General features: G+C 43.0%; 1 protein-coding gene across 1 annotated transcript in view; it reads right to left on the bottom strand.

Moving 5' to 3' along the window:
- Window positions 1-10,007: 10,007 nt before the first annotated feature.
- The window catches only part of TLL2 (tolloid like 2), a 194,584-nt gene continuing 184,190 nt past the window's right edge, over window positions 10,008-20,401 (bottom strand). Inside the window, exons 19-21 of the mRNA XM_075611010.1 lie at window positions 17,164-17,377; window positions 14,060-14,310; window positions 10,008-11,832 (exon numbers count right to left, since the gene is read on the bottom strand). Coding sequence (XP_075467125.1) covers window positions 11,698-11,832; window positions 14,060-14,310; window positions 17,164-17,377 — 600 coding nt within the window. The 3' untranslated portion in view covers window positions 10,008-11,697. The remainder of the gene's footprint in view (window positions 11,833-14,059; window positions 14,311-17,163; window positions 17,378-20,401) is intronic.

Here is a 20,401-nt window from a genome sequence, read left to right as displayed (position 1 = left end):
GGCAGGTATCACAATCCCAACAAGTGCACCAACTATAACACTCACGGTGGGCAGTGCTGTCTCACACACTTTGGGGTAGGTTGGCTCCTGTGGACACCTGGGTGGTAAGGTGCCCAGGGCACTTTGGTACATTGGGGAAGACCCTACTAGTGTGTGAACAAGGAGAGTGAACAGTGGGGTACAGTGTGGGGCTAAGGTAGTGCAAGGCCTGTGTTATATGCGCCATAGTAGTATAAGTTACTTACAGTAAAACTGTTATTATGGTGGCTTGGAGCCGAACCAAGATGGCTGTGTATGCTGTAGCTCCACAAAGAGGGATCAAACATCTATATCCATCCTGGCCCATACTTCGCCAAAATAATTGATCCTACCCAAATACGAATAGCCCACGAAGCGCTGCATATTTCAAAGTCATAAATACACATATATGACATTAATTGGACATTGCTTGAATACCCTGGGGATTTGAGGCCTACCAGACAGAACAGCAAGCTGCAGCCCCACAGCAGAGCCCCTCAAGGAACGTGGCCCGGTATCCAACTCTCCCCTGGCATTAACTGCTAGCAGGGGGCAAGAGCTATCACAAGGGCAAACTCGCAGGAGGGAGAATTGGGTGATTAGCCCGTGGACAATTAACCTGAGGCAGCACGAGGCTTTGGAGTGGCTGGCTAGCACCCAAAATGGCCACCATGGCCCTGTAACGTAGAGGGAGCGGAGCTCCGGGCATACCTTCCCCCGGCCGGGGGTCAGTCGGCGAGCGCCTCTCTGTACCTCCCTCCACCTGTCAACTCCACTGTGAGGGGGGGGGACTGGGGCTACCGGCGGGGCATACGGAGGTGGTGCGGGGCCCTGATGCAGATGCAGGCTGCCTAAGATGGCCGCTTTGTAAGGGAGAGGGGGCTGAGTGCCGGATTTACCTGCTCCTGGCCGGCGGCCGGTCGGGGTGAGCCGTACGATTTACCCCCTGCTTACCTGCGCTGCCTCCGCTTCCCTCCGCCTTCCTGTGCCTCCGCGGGGAAGACTGAGCAGAGCTGCTGCCGGGAGTGGTGCTGCCTGGCTCCTTGCGTTTCAGCAAAATCCAAGATGGCTGATTTAAAGAGACAGCTCCCCACAGAGAAATAAATAAATAAACAGAAAATAAAAAAGAAAGCAGCCTAAACCTTGCCAAGGGACTATTGAGATTGTAAAATAAGGTGCAAAAGCAGGTTTACAAAACATTGCACTGCATACCACAACAAATTGGCTCCCTGAAATCAAAAGAGGCAGACTAGAGAGGCTGAGTGCTGCAGCTGGGGGCGGAAGGGGAGAGATCACCTTGCCTCACCAAACCGCCGCTTGAATCATACAGCCACTGTGCAGAAAAGCCTCCTCTGATGTTGGAGCTCCCCAATGCATGGCTACCTAAGATTAAAAAAGAAAGAAAAGTCTCAGTCATAGTCAGAGCTTACACACGAACCGGCTGGGCTATTTAACAACATCACGAAACTGGACAGATAAAGAAATCAAGGCTACTATCTAAATCCCACCCGCACTGCTATAGCTGGCGGGGCCCGTCCCGGAGCATCCTACGTAAGAGAGAACTACCAAAAATAGAGTAACTAACACTAATATGTTCCTCGGAGGTACGGACTTGGCGCAGTCCACAATGGCTATTTGAAGTGGGCTCCATGAGGCGGTGGGCATACCAAAGCATCTAACAAAACAATAGAAGTAGGAAACGCATAGATTGGAGGCGTTGGATCTAGTACGCTCTAAAATGGCTCCGAAAAAGCCAACTCTGCAGGACTTCTTCAAGACAAAGGAGAAAAGCAAATCGGGCCGATCAGAAAGCAGAGCGACATCCCCCGCTCAGTCAGACGCAGAACCCGAGCCTGAACCTGAGGTGTGTAACCAAACTTCAAGTAAAAAAGACATAGAAAATCTATACGCCAGCCTAAAAACTTTACTCCAACAAGAACTGCAAAGTGCACTCAAAGATCTCAGATCAGAGGTCAGTTCCATAGGAGAACGCACAGACACGTTGGAACATAAAGTGGACGAAGTCACTCACAATCAGACATCAATGGATACAGAGATCCTGGCCCTACGGTCCAGATTAGCTGACGTGGAAGAGAAACAGGAGGATCGAGAAAATAGGGCAAGAAGAAACAACCTCAGGTTCAAAAACATCCCAGAGTTGGTCACAGACCTGGAAAAAGCAGCAACTGAGTGGCTACAGACCCTCCTCACGGAAATGCCCCCAGCAACACTGATCCTTGACAGGGCGCATAGAGTGCTCAGACCGAGACCAGAAGCTGGAGAGAGCAAGAGATGTAGTGGTGAGGCTTCACTACTTTAAAACTAAAGAAGCGGTTCTTACCCTGACACGGGAAAAAGGAGGGCGGAAAGGGGAGATGTGACGATAGACGTGTACAATGATCTGACACCATCAACGCTGATGAAGAGGATGGCCCTGAAACATATCACAAAAGTCCTGAGACACAACGAAATTCGATACAAGTGGGGGTTCCCTTTCCGCCTTATCGCCACCAGAAATGGAACGCAAGCCTACATGAGGGATCCAGAGGAGGGAGTGGACTTCCTAGAAAGACTGGGATTGCAACCACCAGACTCCATGACCAGAGAAGAACGCGGACCGCCTCCCGTCAGACCCATATGGAAAGAAGTGGGCGGAGGAGCCACCCCACTTAGAGGACATCCAAAGAAACCCCAGAGCTCTTTGGTCTATGCAAAACCTACTACAACAGAGAAGACCCAAAAAACCCGATATAAGGAACTACGCCAAAAATGATAGACTGTGATGTGTTACTTAGACCCAGATAAGGAGTAACAAGAGGTTACATAGTTACATAGTAGATGAGGTTGAAAAAAGACATAGGTCCATCAAGTTCAACCCATGCTAAATTTAGACAACAGATACTTTATCCTATATCTATACTTACTTATTGATCCAGAGGATGGCAAACAAAAAAACCCATTAAGGGGAAAAATTAATTCCTTCCTGACTCCAAGAATTGGCAATCGGATTAATCCCTGGATCAACATCCTTCCCATGAATACTTATTTGGTACAGTATATCCCTGTATACCTTTCCCATCTAAAAAGATGTCCAACCTTTTTTTGAACAAATCTATTGTATCTGCCATCACAGATCAACACCATTTCCCCCCCCCCCCCCCCCCCATAGATGAACGGGTAATCCGAAGGTTAGAATTACTGGTTCGAGTACGCAGGAAACACGAAGTTAAGCAAAAATACATAAATAATAAAAAAATTTAAAAATGAAAGGGGGGGGGTAAAACAAGATAGGGTTAATGTATGTTTTCAGCTGTTGAGTTATGCTTGTTCAATATAGAGTTGAGCACAATGTCGCAGATCTACGCATTTGGCGTGGGAGTCTACTATAACATATTAAAAAAATAAAAAAGTTAGAAAATGTTAAATGTTAAATAAAAAAGTTGATTTGTTGAGCGGACCCGCTGCCTGGGACTACAGTACGGTCCGTACACACCCAAGGATATGGGTGTGGGATTAGCGCTACTGCACAATCGCAGAGAAAGATCGTTCACGTTGGGTGAACAAACAGATCCAGGCTTTGTTAGTCACCTGGATTACCCTATATATGTTGTTTTATTTTTGATGTTTACATGTCTCAATGTTTTCATTACTATAAGATGTGCAGGGATACCCTCCAGGCCGCCACTCAAGGGAAACCAGAAAATGAACCTACTAGAGAAGAAGACCTCACACCCAGGTAAATACAAATGACACTAACATTAATATCTCACAACACCAAGGAACTGAATAATGTGGTAAAAAGGAAGATAGCAATGACAGAATATAAAAGACTATCAGGGGACATAATATTCCTACAGGAAACGCACTTCACTGCTGGCTCCACCCCCACTTTTTGGGACAAATTCTACCCCCAGGTATACACAGCATCTGCAAAGGAAGAAAAAAAAAGAGGGGTGGCCATACTCCTAGCAAGGAACTCTCCATTTAGGGTAGACAAGATAAGAAGGGACCCAGAGGGATGATACCTAATACTCACAGGGAACATAGAAGATACACAAATGACTTTAGTTAATGTGTATGCACCGAACGAAAACAAGAGAATATTTTTCACAAAATTGTTCCGATTGCTGGGTACAACATCCCGGGGCCGCATAGTCTTAGCGGGAGATTTTAATATAGCCTTAAATGAAAAACAAGACAGATCTAAACCTGCCCTAGCTAAGACTCTAGCTGCCCAAAAGGGGGAGATAAAAACGCTAAGAGAGGGACTTAAAGAGTTTGATCTAAGGGATGCATGGAAGGAGATGAATCCGCAGAAAAGGGACTTCTCTTTCTATTCAGCTCCCCACAAAGTATATACAAGGATAGACTACATATTTGTAGACTCACTACGGATCCCAAAAATTACAAAGGCCACATCCTATTACCTGGTCAGACCATGGTCCAGTTGAAGTGCACATTGAAGACATACATAAGAAACCAAGTAAAGGGACATAGAGATTAAACGAGTCTCTACTAAAGATGCCAGAGGTCATAGCTGAGATCAGTGACGAGGCAACCAACTACTTCCAAATAAACGAAGGGAGCGTGGACTCACCCTATATCCTATAAGAGGCCCATAAGGCTGTGGTGAGAGGAAAACTTATCAGTGTCGCAACGCATAGAAAGAGGGAGAGACAGAAACAAACCGCAATTCTGCAAGAAAAGATAAAGACCCTAGAAGAGGCACATAAAGCAAATCATAGTATAGCAACTGAGACAGAACTGAGGGACCCAAGAGGGAAATTAAATCTATTACTGACTGGCAAAGCTGAAAAGGCCATAGCTTGGACAAAACAAAAATGCTACGAGAAGGCCAATAAGGCTGACATAATGCTGGCCACAAGACTGAGGAAGGATAGAATGCAATCTAGAATATATAGCATTAGAAAAAAAAGATGGGGTGTGCACAACAAATCCACAGATAATAGCTAATGAATTCACCACATTTTACAAAGAGCTATACAATGGAGATAAAGTAGATAGAGGGAACACCACCAAGGAAAAACAGAGAGCTTTCCTCAGAAAAATGAATTTGCCTAAACTCACATCACAGGATATAACAACACTATCCCAGCCAATAACTTCGACAGAGGTATTAGAAACAATAAAGGGGTTGAAAAATTCCAAGGCCCCGGGTCCAGATGGCCTGTCCAATATATACTATAAAAAACTAGCCCAAATATTAGCTCCCAGCAAGAAGGGGAGTGTTGATGTATAGCACAGCCACGAGTTCCACGAGACCGGAAAAAATGACAAAGGTGAACGCTCCAATCTAGCAACAGGTCAGGTTTATTGCATGGTGGTGCAGCAAAATAGGACTAAACGAACGCACCTACGCGTTTCGTGCACAAGTATCCTTGATAAAGTGCCTTGTGCACGAAACGCGTAGGTGCGTTCGTGTAGTCCTATTTTGCTGCACCACCATGCAATAAACCTGACCTGTTGCTAGATTGGAGCGTTCACCTTTGTCATTTTTTCCGGTCTCATGGAGAGTTGGAACTCGTGGCTGTGCTATACATCAACACTCCCCTTCTTGCTGTCTACTTACCTGGATGAAGAGCACGCCCTGGATGTCTAGGAGTCCTGCAAGCACCAAGGTAAAGGGCCGCAGTGCCCCTGCATATATATGATTACCAGTGCCTCTGTTTATTACATATTGGTTACTAGGGTGGGCATACATGGTGATTCAACTGTGGAGATTTATCTGACCCCACTAGACACTTAGCCCATACCTGATAATTTGCCATATTGTTCATGGACTCTCTACTGTCATCCAGTATTATTTGCACATGTTGTGGAGGAATTCTAACCAATTTGGATGCATCACATCTATCCTATCAAATATTAGCTCCCCAACTATTAAAGATATTTAATAAAGCTCTTGAGGGAGAGCAGTTTCCACAGACAATGCTGGAATCGAAAATAATATTAATACATAAAGAGGGCAAAGACCCCACCTAATGCAAAAGCTACAGACCGATATCCCTGATCAATAACGATCTCAAAATATTCTCCAAAATATTAATATGAATAAGTATCTTCCGCAACTGGTAGACGCTGATCAGGCAGGATTTAGACTTCTTGACAAAGTGCTTTGCACGAAACGCGTTGAAGGGCTGCGTCCCTCTTTTTATGCCTTGCTTCAAATAAAGAAAGTTTTCGCCAGACCTGCCTTCGTTTTTGGATGCTGTGCGCTACACAACCATATCTCAGGATTTATACGAGGGCGACAGGCAAGGGATAATACACGAAGAACAATTGACTTAATTCAGTTGGCTAAACACAATAAAACGCCTTCAATGCTACGATCTTTAGACGCTGAAAAGGCTTTTGATCGTATTGATTGGGGATATATGTTTGAGACACTTCGGGCATTTGGAGTGAAAGGCAACTTTATGAAAGCTATTACATCACTATATGGAGAACCCACAGCTAAAGTATCCTATATTAATATGCAGACCGAGAAAATCCACATCAGAAATGGTACAAGACAAGGCTGCCCTCTGTCACCCTTATTGTTCGCATTGGCGCTAGAACCGCTAGCAGCCCAAATCAGGGCGAACGCAGATATCGGGGGGATTAAGGTAAAACAAAAAGAATACAAGCTGGCATTGTTCGCCGATGACATATTGTTAACAATTTCAAAACCCTTCACCTCACCCCCAAACCTATTTAGTAACCTGTCAGATTTCCAGAAATTATCAGGGTTTAAAATAAATAATGAAAAATCCGAAGCCCTAAATATAAACCTCCCTCAGGAACAACTAAAGTTAATAAAAATAAACTTTGATTTCGCATGGAAGACACAGGCCATAAAATACTTGGGAATCTGGTTAACCAACACAACTGACACTATGAGACAAACTACCCAGCACTAATAAAATCACTGAACAATGACTTAGAAGAATGGTCCAGGTATCATATTTCATGGATAGGCAGAGTAAACACTATTAAAATGAACTTATTACCAAGAATTTTGTACCTATTCCACACACTTCCAGTACAGGTCAAAGCTAGGGACATCCATGAGCTACAGAAAAAAATCACAAAATTCATATGGAATAACAACAAAAGCGAGAATAAAGCTGCCCACACTCTATAGCTCCAAACAATCAGGAGGGCTAGCCTTGCCACACCTGTGGCAATATTATCAAGCGGCACATGTAAGCCAACTGATTCACTGGCATGCACAAACAGAGGAAAAAGTGGGTGGAAATTGAGTCCGATATGATACCAGGGTCATCTATAGAAATGATACTGTGGTTAACAAAGAAAGAAAGGCCAGCTCTGATGGTGCCCCTGGAATCAATCACACACTCACTAACCATGTGGGATTCATTGAAACTCAAACACGGACTATCCAACCTCAAATCTCAGATGACACCACTGTTTAACAATATTAGCTTTATCCCGGGCACGGAACCAACGGCGTTTAAGGACTGGAGCAAGGCAGGAATCACGAGGGTAAAAGACCTATGGGCAAACAAAGATATTAAAAAGTTCGAGACAGTAAAGAGAGAAAATGGCCTTCATGACTCGGCCTTCTTTAGGTATCTTCAATTGAGGGATCACATACAGAGGACAGGCCCATATAGTGACTTCACAGCATTTGAGGACTTGTGCCTCTTAGGGGAGGACAAAAAAGGTCTGATCTCTACAGTATACAACCTACTGGCAGGGGATAAAAAGGAACCGGAGATAAAGCCCAAACTGATGACAAAGTGGGAGGAGGAGTTGGGAGAACAATTAGACAGGAGCAGTGGGATAACATATTTGAAGGAATAGCAAAGAGCTCCACATGTGTATTAATAAAAGAAAATGCATATAAAATGCTTCATTAATGGTACTACACCCCGCTCCGATTGTCCAAACTTTTCAGAAACATGTCTCCACTGTGTACAAGGGGGTCTGGCCAGCAGGGATCATTTATACATATGTGGTGGACGTGCCCGAAGGTTACAAAGCTATGGAGGGCCACACATGATATGGCACAGACAATTCTTGGGTATACCTTCCCCCTAGACCCCTGGAAGGTACTGCTATGCAGGCCAATTGAAAACATGGAAAAAACTGACGACAAACTACTGACACACACATATACAGCGGCCAGATGCGAAATAGCCAAAGCCTGGAAACAGCCGGCCATATACGCTGTAAAAGTGAGATTATGGAGGATCTGTCTTATGGAAAAACTGACGGGGTTACAAAATGACACAGTACAGAAATACCTAGAAATCTGGGAAACGTGGAGAACTTATATAGGACATAGATATATTGCTAGGAACTCTCCAAATCTGAAACACACATAATGGAAGTGCCCTACAAACACGAGTTAAAAATAGGGGGGAGAGGGGGAGGAAAAAAAAAACAAAAAAAAAACACATATCCCCTGAAGAAACCTTGGTGAGATGTGCTTCGTATCGGTCTAAAACAAGGAGGAGGGCCTGGAGGGTATTCGGTACTCAATAGTCCACAAAGGTACGTGTGCCTATCTACTGATCTATAAGCATTACTGTTATGGTACACCGACAGGTGGAAATCTGTTGCTAAAGTGATGACACCTTTTTTTGTCTTTTCCTTTTCCCTCTCCCAGTCTTTTTAAGTTAAATTATTGTAATAGTCACTTTGTACGCTGTCCCAACAGTGATGTCATTATTGTCTCCCCACTAAAAGACGTTACATGCCTGATACAAAGCTATGTATTTCAAAAGTAACATCCTCCCCTTTTTATGTTTTGTACCCCACTCCCCACCGGTCTTATCAAAAAATGCAAATAAAGAACAAGTTTACAAAAAAAACTGTTATTATATACGTCTGTGTGTAATTATTGTATTGGGTCCTGTGAAGGGGTTATCCGGTCTGCCAGGATCCCTCACAGGTGGAGGCGCTGTCACCGGACGATCCAGATACATACCAGGCTCCCAGCAGCGGAGGTTCAGGCCCCCTGTGAGCCGCAGGTAAACCACCACATACACTCAGTAGTCGTCACATTCCCATAGGGTGGGGGAAACAGTGCTATACACACACACACACACACACACACACACACATATATATATATATATATATATATATATATATATATATATATATATATATATATATATATATATATATATATCAACGAAAAAACAAAAAGAAAACAGGCGCACTCCTAGTGTATTAAAGTTTCAACAATTTTTATAGCACTGGAATAATATAAAATGTGCACTCAAAAACATAGCTAGAACATCAGCATTTATGAGCAAAATCTCAAACCCCAACACTGCAGTACGGATCCAACGGAGCTTGTGTGACAAGTTGGGTGCCTCTCTCACTGTGCAAGCCGAACCTGGAATCTCCGTTCTCTCTGTAAACCGGATATGATGACTGCACACCGTGTGCCCTTCAGCTACATCTCCTCCGGCTACAGGCACTCCACATCTGATAGTCCCAGGTCACACTAAACACCTCGCGGTGCCCTCTGATGTTTGCTCACTAGCCTCTCCGTATGTGCACTATAAAATCAATACCAATACCAATACCAATACCAATACCACCACCACCACCAATACCACCACCACCACCACCACCAATACCACCACCACCACCACCAATACCACCACCACCACCAATACCACCACCACCACCAATACCACCACCAATACCACCACCACCACCAATACCACCACCACCACCAATACCACCACCACCACCAATACCACCACCACCACCACCACTTGTTGTGAGCAAAGGAATAATTTAAACTGGTGGGAGTGTAGGCGATCCCCCTTCGAGACACCTGAGTGACAACCCCTCCCTCTCCTCCCCCCGCCTCCCAAACCCCCTGGGATTCGAGAACCCTCTGCTGGGAATCTCTGCAATAAAAAGGAATAATTCAGACACTTCTGCCCATTTACAAACTACTACTATTATTGTTATTATTCCTGTGATTTAGGCCCGTCCACTGTTTGGCATTGAAACAATTTTATTATCATTATTTTAATGATGTGTCAAAAAAATTACATTTTTATACAGTAATAAAAAAAAATAAAAGTGGTCATTAAAATTCCCTTATAGACAAAAGAGTGGGATTTAGGTCTAGCTTCCTATAAGTAATCATTTCATTCCATAAAAATACATCTGTATTCATTTGACAGTGAGAATTGGCTGCCTACAATGTTTTACTTGTTAATTACATGACTCTAAACTCGCCTAACATACATTAGGTAGCAAAGCCAATAAATAAAATGGCCCCAAGGGACATGTAAGAAAGTGGCTGGGTAGCTGTATTAGTCTTAAGCATTGCACAGGCTAATATCAGTTCAATTAAAATATTGTATTTACATTTGCAAGTGACAATATTTACATACTTTAAAAGTAAAAAAAAAAATACTAATAAAGAAGCATCGTGTAAATGACAAAAATGGGAAACACGGGTGAACTGTACCAGGGGGGCTCAATTCCAGTCCTAAAGGCCCCCGCAACAGGTCAGGCTTTCAGGATATCCCAGCTTCAGCGCAAGTGGCTCAATCAGAGGCTCAGACGAGGACTGAGCCTCTGATTGAGCAGCATGTGCTGAGGCTGGGACTGATGGAGCCACCTGTGCTGAAGCAGGGATATCCTGAAAACCTGACCTGTTGGGGGGGGTGGGGGGAGCAGGGAAGGAGCTTGAGGACTGGAGTTGGGCACCCCTGAACTATACCATTTAGATAAAGGATATGGGTTGACGTCCAAACCTATGTCTGCCCAATAGGTGGCAGTATAAACTCATGTTTATATACAAACTTTTAAGGTCATGTGTATGTCTACAATTGCATCATTTCCAATACTATAATATAATCATTTATGTTTATATATGCATGGATGGCAGAATCTCAAGTATATCCAAATGTGCAGTTCCACATGGGACCAAACTCAATTAATGGTAGAAGTATGTTTAAATCGGTTAAAACTAGCCGTTTGATGCTTTTAAAAACTATATTCCAAACAAGTAGAAGTGCAAGGGGTGTGCATAAATAATAATTATCTTATGAATAAAACGGAGCAAATAATATTGACAATTACAGCTCTTCTGCGTTTATGTCATAAATAAAGTGAGTCATTTCATACATTATTTAGAATACACTTATACTTGTCAGAAAAATACACCAAGGACCCAGTTCAAACCTATTAACTAATTTAGTGCCCGCTGGCAGGGCAGATGTTATACATATCATTATGTTGGTCCAACATGGGATTACCCCATTCAAAAAAAGCCACATTTGATTGGGCTAATAAACCATATGCAAAATAACTCACCAGTGGCTCCTTTAGTAGAATAATTCATTGAAGGTTTTTTTTTTACAGCATAGGTGTTTGTTACCTGCTGTAGACATTTTCACTCTTAGTCCGTGGAGAAGTTTCACTTCGAAGGAATGTAAACTACACTGTATATATTATACTAACATATTTGCTCCTTGGTATATTGGCACAAAAAAAACAAAAAAAAAAAACAGCATGCTATAAAATTTGGATCCACATTGGTATGCATATCTTACAGACTGCATTCAGACTTTAATTACAGAAACGTGTACTGCTTGTAATCCGTCGCACACGGGTCCAAGACGATTGATGTTTTCCAAGATGAGCGTTTTAGACGTATCATAAGGACGAAAATCATTTCCGCATGTGTAGTGCATCTTGAAATTTTGTGCTGGTGTATCGGCCATGAAAACCCTTCTTGTTGATGGTGTCGTCTGTATGCAAACGTATCATGATGGAATCTCCAGCTGAATATATTTCTTCCGGGGGCTGAAGAGATTCAAAGAAGGGCATTTTTGTGAGTACATTTATGGAGGAAACTTGTAAGACATGTAAATGGGAGAAATCTACTCATTAACTTAGTGTGTGTTCATATAAAGTATGGAGATTAGTAATTGGGGGAAATTCAGAGTTCTAAGGCTGAGTCCATAGAAGGACAGGCCGTGCTGAGCCGTGCGGACGCTCAGCGCTGAGCCCCTGCATGCTCAATGAGGATGCCTTGAGAGGGGGCTCACGCGAGCGTCCGCAGGCGTGCTGACGAGTTGGAGTTTTCAGCCGAGCGCCAAGCTGTTTTTCAGCGCGCTGTCGGCTGAAAACCTCCAATCACAGCACAGCAGTGTCAACGTCACGGCGCCGTCGATGTCAGTGCGTCGCGGGCGATTGGCCCAGCGACGTCACTGCCCCGCCTCCCTCAGTCTCCCCCCGCCTCCGATCGCGCCCGCTGGCTCGCCTGCATGGGCATGAAATCGCGCAGATTTCAGCAGGCGAGCATCAGCGCGGCTCGGATCTCCTCACCCCTCTATGGCCCGGGCCTAAGATGCAGTATGCAGCTTCAGTTACATAGTAGATGAGGTTGCAAAAACGACATGTCCATCAAATTCAACCTATGTTAATTTTAGACAGCTGCGTATCCTATATTTGTATTTTCACTATATTGATCCAGAGGAAGGCAAACAAAAAAACCCAGTGAAACATTATCCAACGATGTCTCATAAAGGAAGAATAAATTCCTTACTGACTCCAATAATGGCAATCAGATTTCTCCCTGGATCAACATCCTTCAAATGTTTACTTATTTGGTATATCCCTGTATACCTTTCCTTTCTAACAAGATGTCCAACATTTTCTTTAAGATATCTATTGTATCTGCATTAATCTCCATGGGTAATGAATTCCACATTTTAGCTGCCCTTTCTATGTAGAACCCTTTCCTTTGTTGCTGGTGAAATCTCCTTTCCTCCAACCGTAACAGATAAGTTATGAGAGAACAACCTGATGTATAATATTTACAACAAGGAGAAAGCACACAGATTAGATACCTCCCCTCCCTGCTCATTTAACATAAGCGCCAAAGTGTTTCTTTTTAGATAATTTCATTTCTAAGTTTGGTCAAAGATGAAAACAATGAATGAAGTTCATCACCGTACATATAAGGTAAACATGTTATAACAGGTAGGTAGTATACTAGCATAATATGAAGTTACACAGTTAGAATCTCCAACATATTTTTTTTTGTAATACAAGGATGTAAAAATGATGACTGCTAACCCTTCTCTAAGTCTACAATAACAGTGACTACCATGGCTCACCCAGGTGTACTGCTCTTCTCCCGACTTGAACATGCCAATATCAGGGAGCACTTTCTGTGCCTCTGACTGTTGGTGAAGAATCACGTGTCGGTTTATTTCAGCTCGGGCTATATGATTTATTTTTCTATTCTATGAATAGCATTTTTGACACTTATGGGGTTATCATTGAACTGGAGTCAGGGGGCCCACTCTCTAGGGTGACCAATCCATATTGGTCCCGGCAAAAACTGAGACAAATGTCACGCATGCGCAGTCTGCGCTCACCGACCGCACATGCGTGATCGGCACTTATCAACCGTGCATGCGCACGAGTAACCGGCAAGTGTCCATCACGCATACACGGCAAACGCAATATAAACATTTTGCCCGGGAGCCCGCACATGTCTAGGTACGCCACCGACTGGAGTAATGACAATTGGGGCACTATTGCTCTGAAAACAACCATTGAAGTTAATTGCCGCTTCCATGCGATAGTGCCAGAATGGGCACAATCAGAGTTCCAGAAACAACTCCCATCAAACTACTTTTAATCTAGTTTAGGTCCCCTTCTGCCCAGGCAAATGGTGAGATGCCAGTCGTGTGTGATGGCATCTGGTTAATTAGGGGTGGTTCGGATGATGCAGTGAAGTATGGGTTATTTAATGCTGTGTAGTCTATTGGATTCCTCATCCTTTCACCTGTCATTAATACCCGTCCCTAAAGAACTGCTAAACACATCCATCATCTCCAAGGCAATATCATCTCTGACTCGCGTGTTTAAAAATTGCAATAAAGGCCTATGACCTTTAATAGTAACATGGCCGACAGCCGTAGCATATTCCCAGTAAGTGGAACTCCATTCTTTCGCTTTGGAAATATAACTTAAAACTGTGTAAATCTCAAAACATCTTGTGGTATGAAAAACGTACCCCTGAACCACAAAATCTCCCAAGTCTAGGAGCAGTGCTGTCATAGCCGTCGTAGATTTCCATGTAGTCATAACCACAGTCTGCTTCTTCCTCTATTTCAAACGTCTGAAAGATTAATTCTACTCCATAACCATCTTCAGCTACAATAACCCAATCGCAGTTAGACTGCAGCGGGTAATTGTTATCACCAAACTGGGCATGCGAAAAAAGATCCCTTGTTTGAATTTCGGCCTTCAGCCTTCCTCCGCATTCTAGAGGGGAACAAAAATAATAGTGCAAGAACATTAAAAAGTTATTTCCCATCATAAGAGATTTGTATAAACAATGAGATGCCAATATGGTTGATTAAGAATATTTTGTATTTTTGTTACTTTTTCATGTACGATATATTCACTGCCAGGGGTTAGCAACACATTGCAGTGCGACTTTGCCGAGGTCACATATCATGCTGAAGTTTGGGCTGCCAAGTGGTTTCTCCAAAAATACTAGACACAATGGTGAAAGGTGTGATGCCCCCGACATGCCCCCGACACACACACACACACACACACACACACACACACACACACACACACACACACACCTCTCCATGCTGTTTCCTCCTCTGTTTGGCCCCACCCCCCAGGGCCCTGACACCTCCTCCTAATTGGCTGCTGCTGTGTAATGCAGCCAATCAGGAGGGAGAAAGCTGCCCAGCCCCCTAGCAACAGCCCAGCTCAGGAAAATCCCACTCAAGCCAGTCAGGTCACTATGTCCAGAGAGGTAATACCGGACACATACATGCTCAGTATTACTTCAAATTTTTTACTGGACAGCGTGTCCAAATACAGGACAGTCCGGTTGAATACTGGACACCGGGAAACCCTACTTATACCATGTTTACCCACTTCCAAAGTAGTATTTTTACCACTGAACCGGTCCTTCTCTTTGTCCATTTTTTAAAATTATTTAAAAAAAAAAAAAGATATGACTAAATCACATCCAATCGGTGATCACGTATCTCCGTAAACATACAGTTAAGTACAATTATGTATCATCTGGTAGAAACAAATAAGCAGAATTGTCTACAGTGAATTGCTGGAGATCCTTGTGACTGATTTAAAAAAAAAATTGATATAAAAACAAACTGACCAAAATCAGCATTTAATAAATATACTGCAACAATACGCGTATGAGTCTGTGCATTTACTTCTAAAATATTTCCTGTCCATATTGCACTTTCAATAATTGCAATCCTAGATATCACTTGGCTTGGCAGAAATGCTGGAACCCTCTAACCTGCACAGAGTGATGCACTTTTCTAATGCACATGACCATTCTTTTAAAGATTGTTTTGATGTAGCATCTACAGTAGGTCACAACATGCCTCCATTCATTCTGCAGAGAGAAGATTCCAAGCCAATGTATCCACCTGCAGTCATGGTAGATGGTACAGATGTATTCCAGTTTGTCAGAATTGCCTTACTTTCAGCTAACTGATGTAACCCTTCCTGCCCGGCGTCCTAGGGAGGTTACAGTACATCATTGTGTATTATATGGCTACTGCGCATGGTTTACCTTGACTCAGGGGGCTGGAATTCAGGCAGCTGGGCGATGCGGTAGAAAGGTAGTATAATAATGGGCGCCAGGAAATGTTATAGCACAACTGTCATTTATACGTGTCCCCAAACACAGAGACCGTTCATCCATATATTGACACTGTATTTTACATCAGACATACATGAATACTGGAGCACTAGGGAAGGATCTCCTTCCATTTGAGAGTATTTCCAAAAATCATGGCCTACTTGCACACACGGAATGTAATTTGTGTATCAGGGAATAGATTTTGGAGAATGTATGTATCAGGGAATAGAATCTTTAAAAAAAAAAAATGTACTTTGGCTCTATCAAAAAATGTTCCTGCTGGATTTGTAACCATTGAGGATATCTGAAATATCTCCCATTTCCACAGTCAGCAACCATAGTTTCTCATCTTTTACATTAGTAAAGACATGATTAATCTAGTAAAAAAAAAGAAATCTTTTTAATAAAATCTAAGAGAAGATCCTGACTATAGACGACAATCTTTGTTGCAGGCAATTCATGTAATGCCTGATTTTGTAAAAAGGTGTACACATCCTTGTTTGAGATCTTTCATTTGTCTTCGCGTTATTGAAAGGAAAATAAAGTGATTATTTGCGTCAAGTAACAGAAGAGAGAGGTTCACCCGCTCGGCCAAATAGTTGTAGGATCAGGGGTGACCAGAAAATTGCAGGGAGCCCTTTAGTGATACCCGGGGAAGCCGAGGGTCCCTAGGAACCCTGGTTGAAAAACACTGGTCTAAACTTATAATACAAGCATATCTAAAAATCCTTCAAGGATGTTTCATTATTCCAATCACATCGAACTGCGGAAATAACCTTTTTTTTGGGATATTTGACGCAGAGGTTCTACAAACCACAGTACAAAATCAGTTTGATCAGACGAAGAAATATCAGGCAAAAAAAAGCTATCAAATATTTGCTAGAATTTGTGTAAATATTTTCTAATCACAATTTAAAGTGAAAAGGGGTAATTAGAGGCAGGGTCTTAAGGATCTCTATTTTTTCTATGAATCAGTCCGACATAAGCTTGGCTGAAAATAGTTGAACGTGGGCTTAAAAAAAAAAAAATAATAAAGTAGTATAAAGTTCAGTCAACAATGGAACTATTATGCCATTAAGGGCTTTATAAAACTCAGCAGTAAAGCTATAAAGGACCTTGGTCCATAGAATTCTTATGTTTTCCTAATTGTACCCATGACCTTCTCTACTTCAATGTGAGCATTTGGTAATTTCAGAGCTTAGGAGGAACCTTTAAAGATTCTTAAAATTCAGGTGGCTTAGAAGTGTCTATAGGGTCCTGGCTATAAAGCTTAGAAAATGAATTCGGAAGTACCTTAACAGCCTTGTTGAAATTTGTGGTGCATGTCCCATTTTCTTTTAAAAGACATCTTTACCATGTTTAGAGAGCATTTTACCAGCTTTATCACTGTATCTAAAAGAACTCTGCCGGTCTAATTTACAAATAAACGATAATAATAAAGTTATCTCTTACCAATATGTAAGATCCACCTACAGTACCTGTGTTATACTTTGCCTGAAATCCTTTCCTTTGCACAGATGCATCAGAGTAGAACCGCAGGAACATATTGTTTGTCGATGCAACCACAGGGTCAGGCTTCTTGCTGCCACAAAAACGACCAAGAATAGGGGACTTGCTGTTGGGTCCATCATACAATTCAAGATGATCATAAGCGCATTCTTGATGCTGTTCTATTTCAAAATCATTGAACACCTGTAAGGATCAAATCTTCATAATGTAAAAGTCAAGCAGCAGAACACCTAAAAAGAACCTTTTAAATATTAATTCTACACATGGCATTCTATTGTTCAATGAAACACACACAGAATTAATCACGTCCAGATTCAGAATTCAATTAATTTAAAAACCCTGGTTAACATCTTGGTATCTTGTGGTTTTCATTTCAAAGATATTCCTTTTTTAATTTTTTTTTTTTAACAACACAATTTGAATTTTTGTTATTAGGCAGATAAATGAGATTGGAAAGCTGCATGTCACATTCTGAATTCCATACTTATGAATGAATGTAGAATATGTTTACTCTAGTACCTTTTGAACTAGTGTTGAAATTAATAGGGTTGAGCTCCGTTGACTCCCTGCTTCAATCCTATGTAAAGAAAAGTTGCCCGCTTGGATTGCCTCTAAGATACAGGTAAGTTTGATGAGATATATAACATTTCTATGATCTTTATGGAAAAAAACTGAAATTCATGTCCTTCCTAAGGTCCTTATTCAATATGCTCTGAAGCATCTTCTCCAGACTAGAGAAAATATTTAGTTCCATTATTTCAAGTACAGGGAAGCACTGTCATAGCACATTGAGAAGGGGCCCAAGACTGTCAATTTATTATGGAAATGTAATTGCTGCCGGAAACCTTTCTTGGAGTATATGAACACAAATGTACAGATTTTCGAATACATATACAATATGAATGTTTAATGAACATAAATATGTGGTCCCCCTTACCTCGCTGCAGGAAAAGGTGGAGGCTGTGGCTGGCTCCGGCGGCGATCGGGGCTTCCCCTTACTCTCCGGTGCGGATGCGGGATGAGGAGAGTCTGCCGACAGGGCGAAGGGAGCTACCAGAGCCCCCGGGGCAGTGCCGGGCAGCGTGTGTCGCCATTTCGGACCTTGTGCATGTGCATTGATCAGTTGCGCATTCCATCTTAGAATAAGGCTGCACGCGGCACTACACATCCCAGCAGCCTCAGGGGCTGCTGGTCACATGGGCCAGCATAGCCAATAAGGCTGCTGGACCCACGGAGCTCCAAAGTAGATACAATTGGTGCACTTTGCACCGCAAGGCAGTCGGGAGCAGGATGTAGAAGAAATAGGTAATGTCCAGGGAGCTGTGCTCCGCTGGACTTGGCCATATTTCCCCCAGGTCCCAGCTAGGCCCAGACTCACTGTACTTGTGTATGCTGCAAGGGAAGGCCCAAAGATAGGACTGCTTCTCCAGCATTGTATAGTGTCAGGGAGACAGTGACTACACCATGCTGTGAAGCATAGCCTGCCGTCTGGGACCAGATCCAGGCATACAGTACATACTCCGGCTGGAGTCCCCTCCAGAGGCAATCGTCTGCAGATCAGAGTGATAGAGGATCTGTCAGATCGCGGCGTGGGACCATGTTGCAGATCCACGGACTCAACTGCTCAGTTGGCCTGGTCTGGACTGAGACCAGGGAGGTATTATATCCATGTGCACCATCGGCCATACACACTGTTGGTAGCGCTATCCCACACACGCTCTTTGAGGAAGGACTGGTCTGTGGACACGGGTTGAGTGCCCAGGCACTCCAGTACTTTAGGGGTTCCAGTAGAGTGGTGTTACGGTGAGGCGGAATAAGGTCTGGGTGCGGCCTGGTATGCCCTCGTTATTATCAACGTTATCCGTTACATGCCAGTAAAGATAAGTTAGCTATACTGTGTGTGCGTATTCTTATCTGTTATTGGTGGGTTCCTGTTAGAGGCTATTCTACTGCATTAGGAGCTCTCTCAAGTGGAGGTGCTGTGTACTAGCGAACGTGTACAGCCAGGCTCCCAGTGGCGGAGGATCAGGCCTCCTGTTTGCCACTCAGGTAACCGCAGCAAGCGTAGTCCCTTAGGCCACAGAGAAAGAGGGCTACATTTGGAGGCGCTAATGAGATTCAGGCCTGGGGTGCCAACTCAGTAATGCAAATTAAAAGAAAAAATATACCATGTTCTCCCCTTCCAAGCAACAGGTCCGCGACTGGGCCCTGGAACTCAACGAGTCTCCCACCACATGGCCGCGGTGGGAGACGTGCCATTTGACACTACCCCTCGAGAAGTCCTTGACCGACTCAGGTCCCTCCCGGGTTTTGCTAAAGTCCAGCAAATAGGCCGAAAGTGGGAACCCACTTTCCGCTGAACATCCTCATAATGGCAACCAGCCATTAAGTACGTGAGGACAATACTCTCAAGGCCCTACACCAGTCTAGAACACATCCACAGTCTGCCGCCCGACTACCACCGTCGCCTGTTAACGGAAAACTCAGCTTTAGGAGGACCCTGCCACAACTCTGTCCTTGCAGTCCCATCACTTAGGCCACAGGGAAAGAGGGATATTGATAGATATATATATATAGATATTAGGATATGATGTCTCACTAATACAAATCTTTTGACTACTTTCTGGAGTGCTGCCTCTGATATTCATCCACACGGTATCGTATTGCCTATATATATATAGATATATAGATATATAGATATATATCTATATATAAAGAAAAAAAGGGAGACAGCGCACAGCCCATAGCGTAAAAAAGTTTGCACATTTAATAAAAGAATAGGGAAGGATATATATATATATATATATATATATATATATATATATATATATATATATATATATACATGTAGAGGTATCAGTACCGTGTTAGCCGAGCTTCAATAATCAAAAAATAAATAGATGATACCGTTCTGTGGCTAACGAAATGCATTTGTGCGAGCTTTCGAGATACACTGATCTCTTCTTCCGGCGATGTTACAATGAATGAAGCAAGGATAACTTAAAAACAGTGTCTCTTGGAATGTTATCTGTGCTTCTCCTTCCCCCGGTGTGGATGTGTTTTATGGCTAGAGGTGTCAAAGGGTAACTGAAAGCAAGTGAAGAAAGATTGTGTATGTGTATCAGTGTGAATAAAAATGAATGGAGAGCCCACAGTATAAACAGTGCTCTACACAAGGTGTGTGTGGAGTGAGAGGGATATAAATGG

The sequence above is a fragment of the Ascaphus truei genome, chromosome 8 (genome assembly GCF_040206685.1).
Source record: "Ascaphus truei isolate aAscTru1 chromosome 8, aAscTru1.hap1, whole genome shotgun sequence".
NCBI classification, from domain to species: domain Eukaryota; kingdom Metazoa; phylum Chordata; class Amphibia; order Anura; family Ascaphidae; genus Ascaphus; species Ascaphus truei.
The sequence above is the reverse complement of the archived record's forward strand: the minus strand, read 5'-3'. Positions and strand labels throughout refer to the sequence as shown.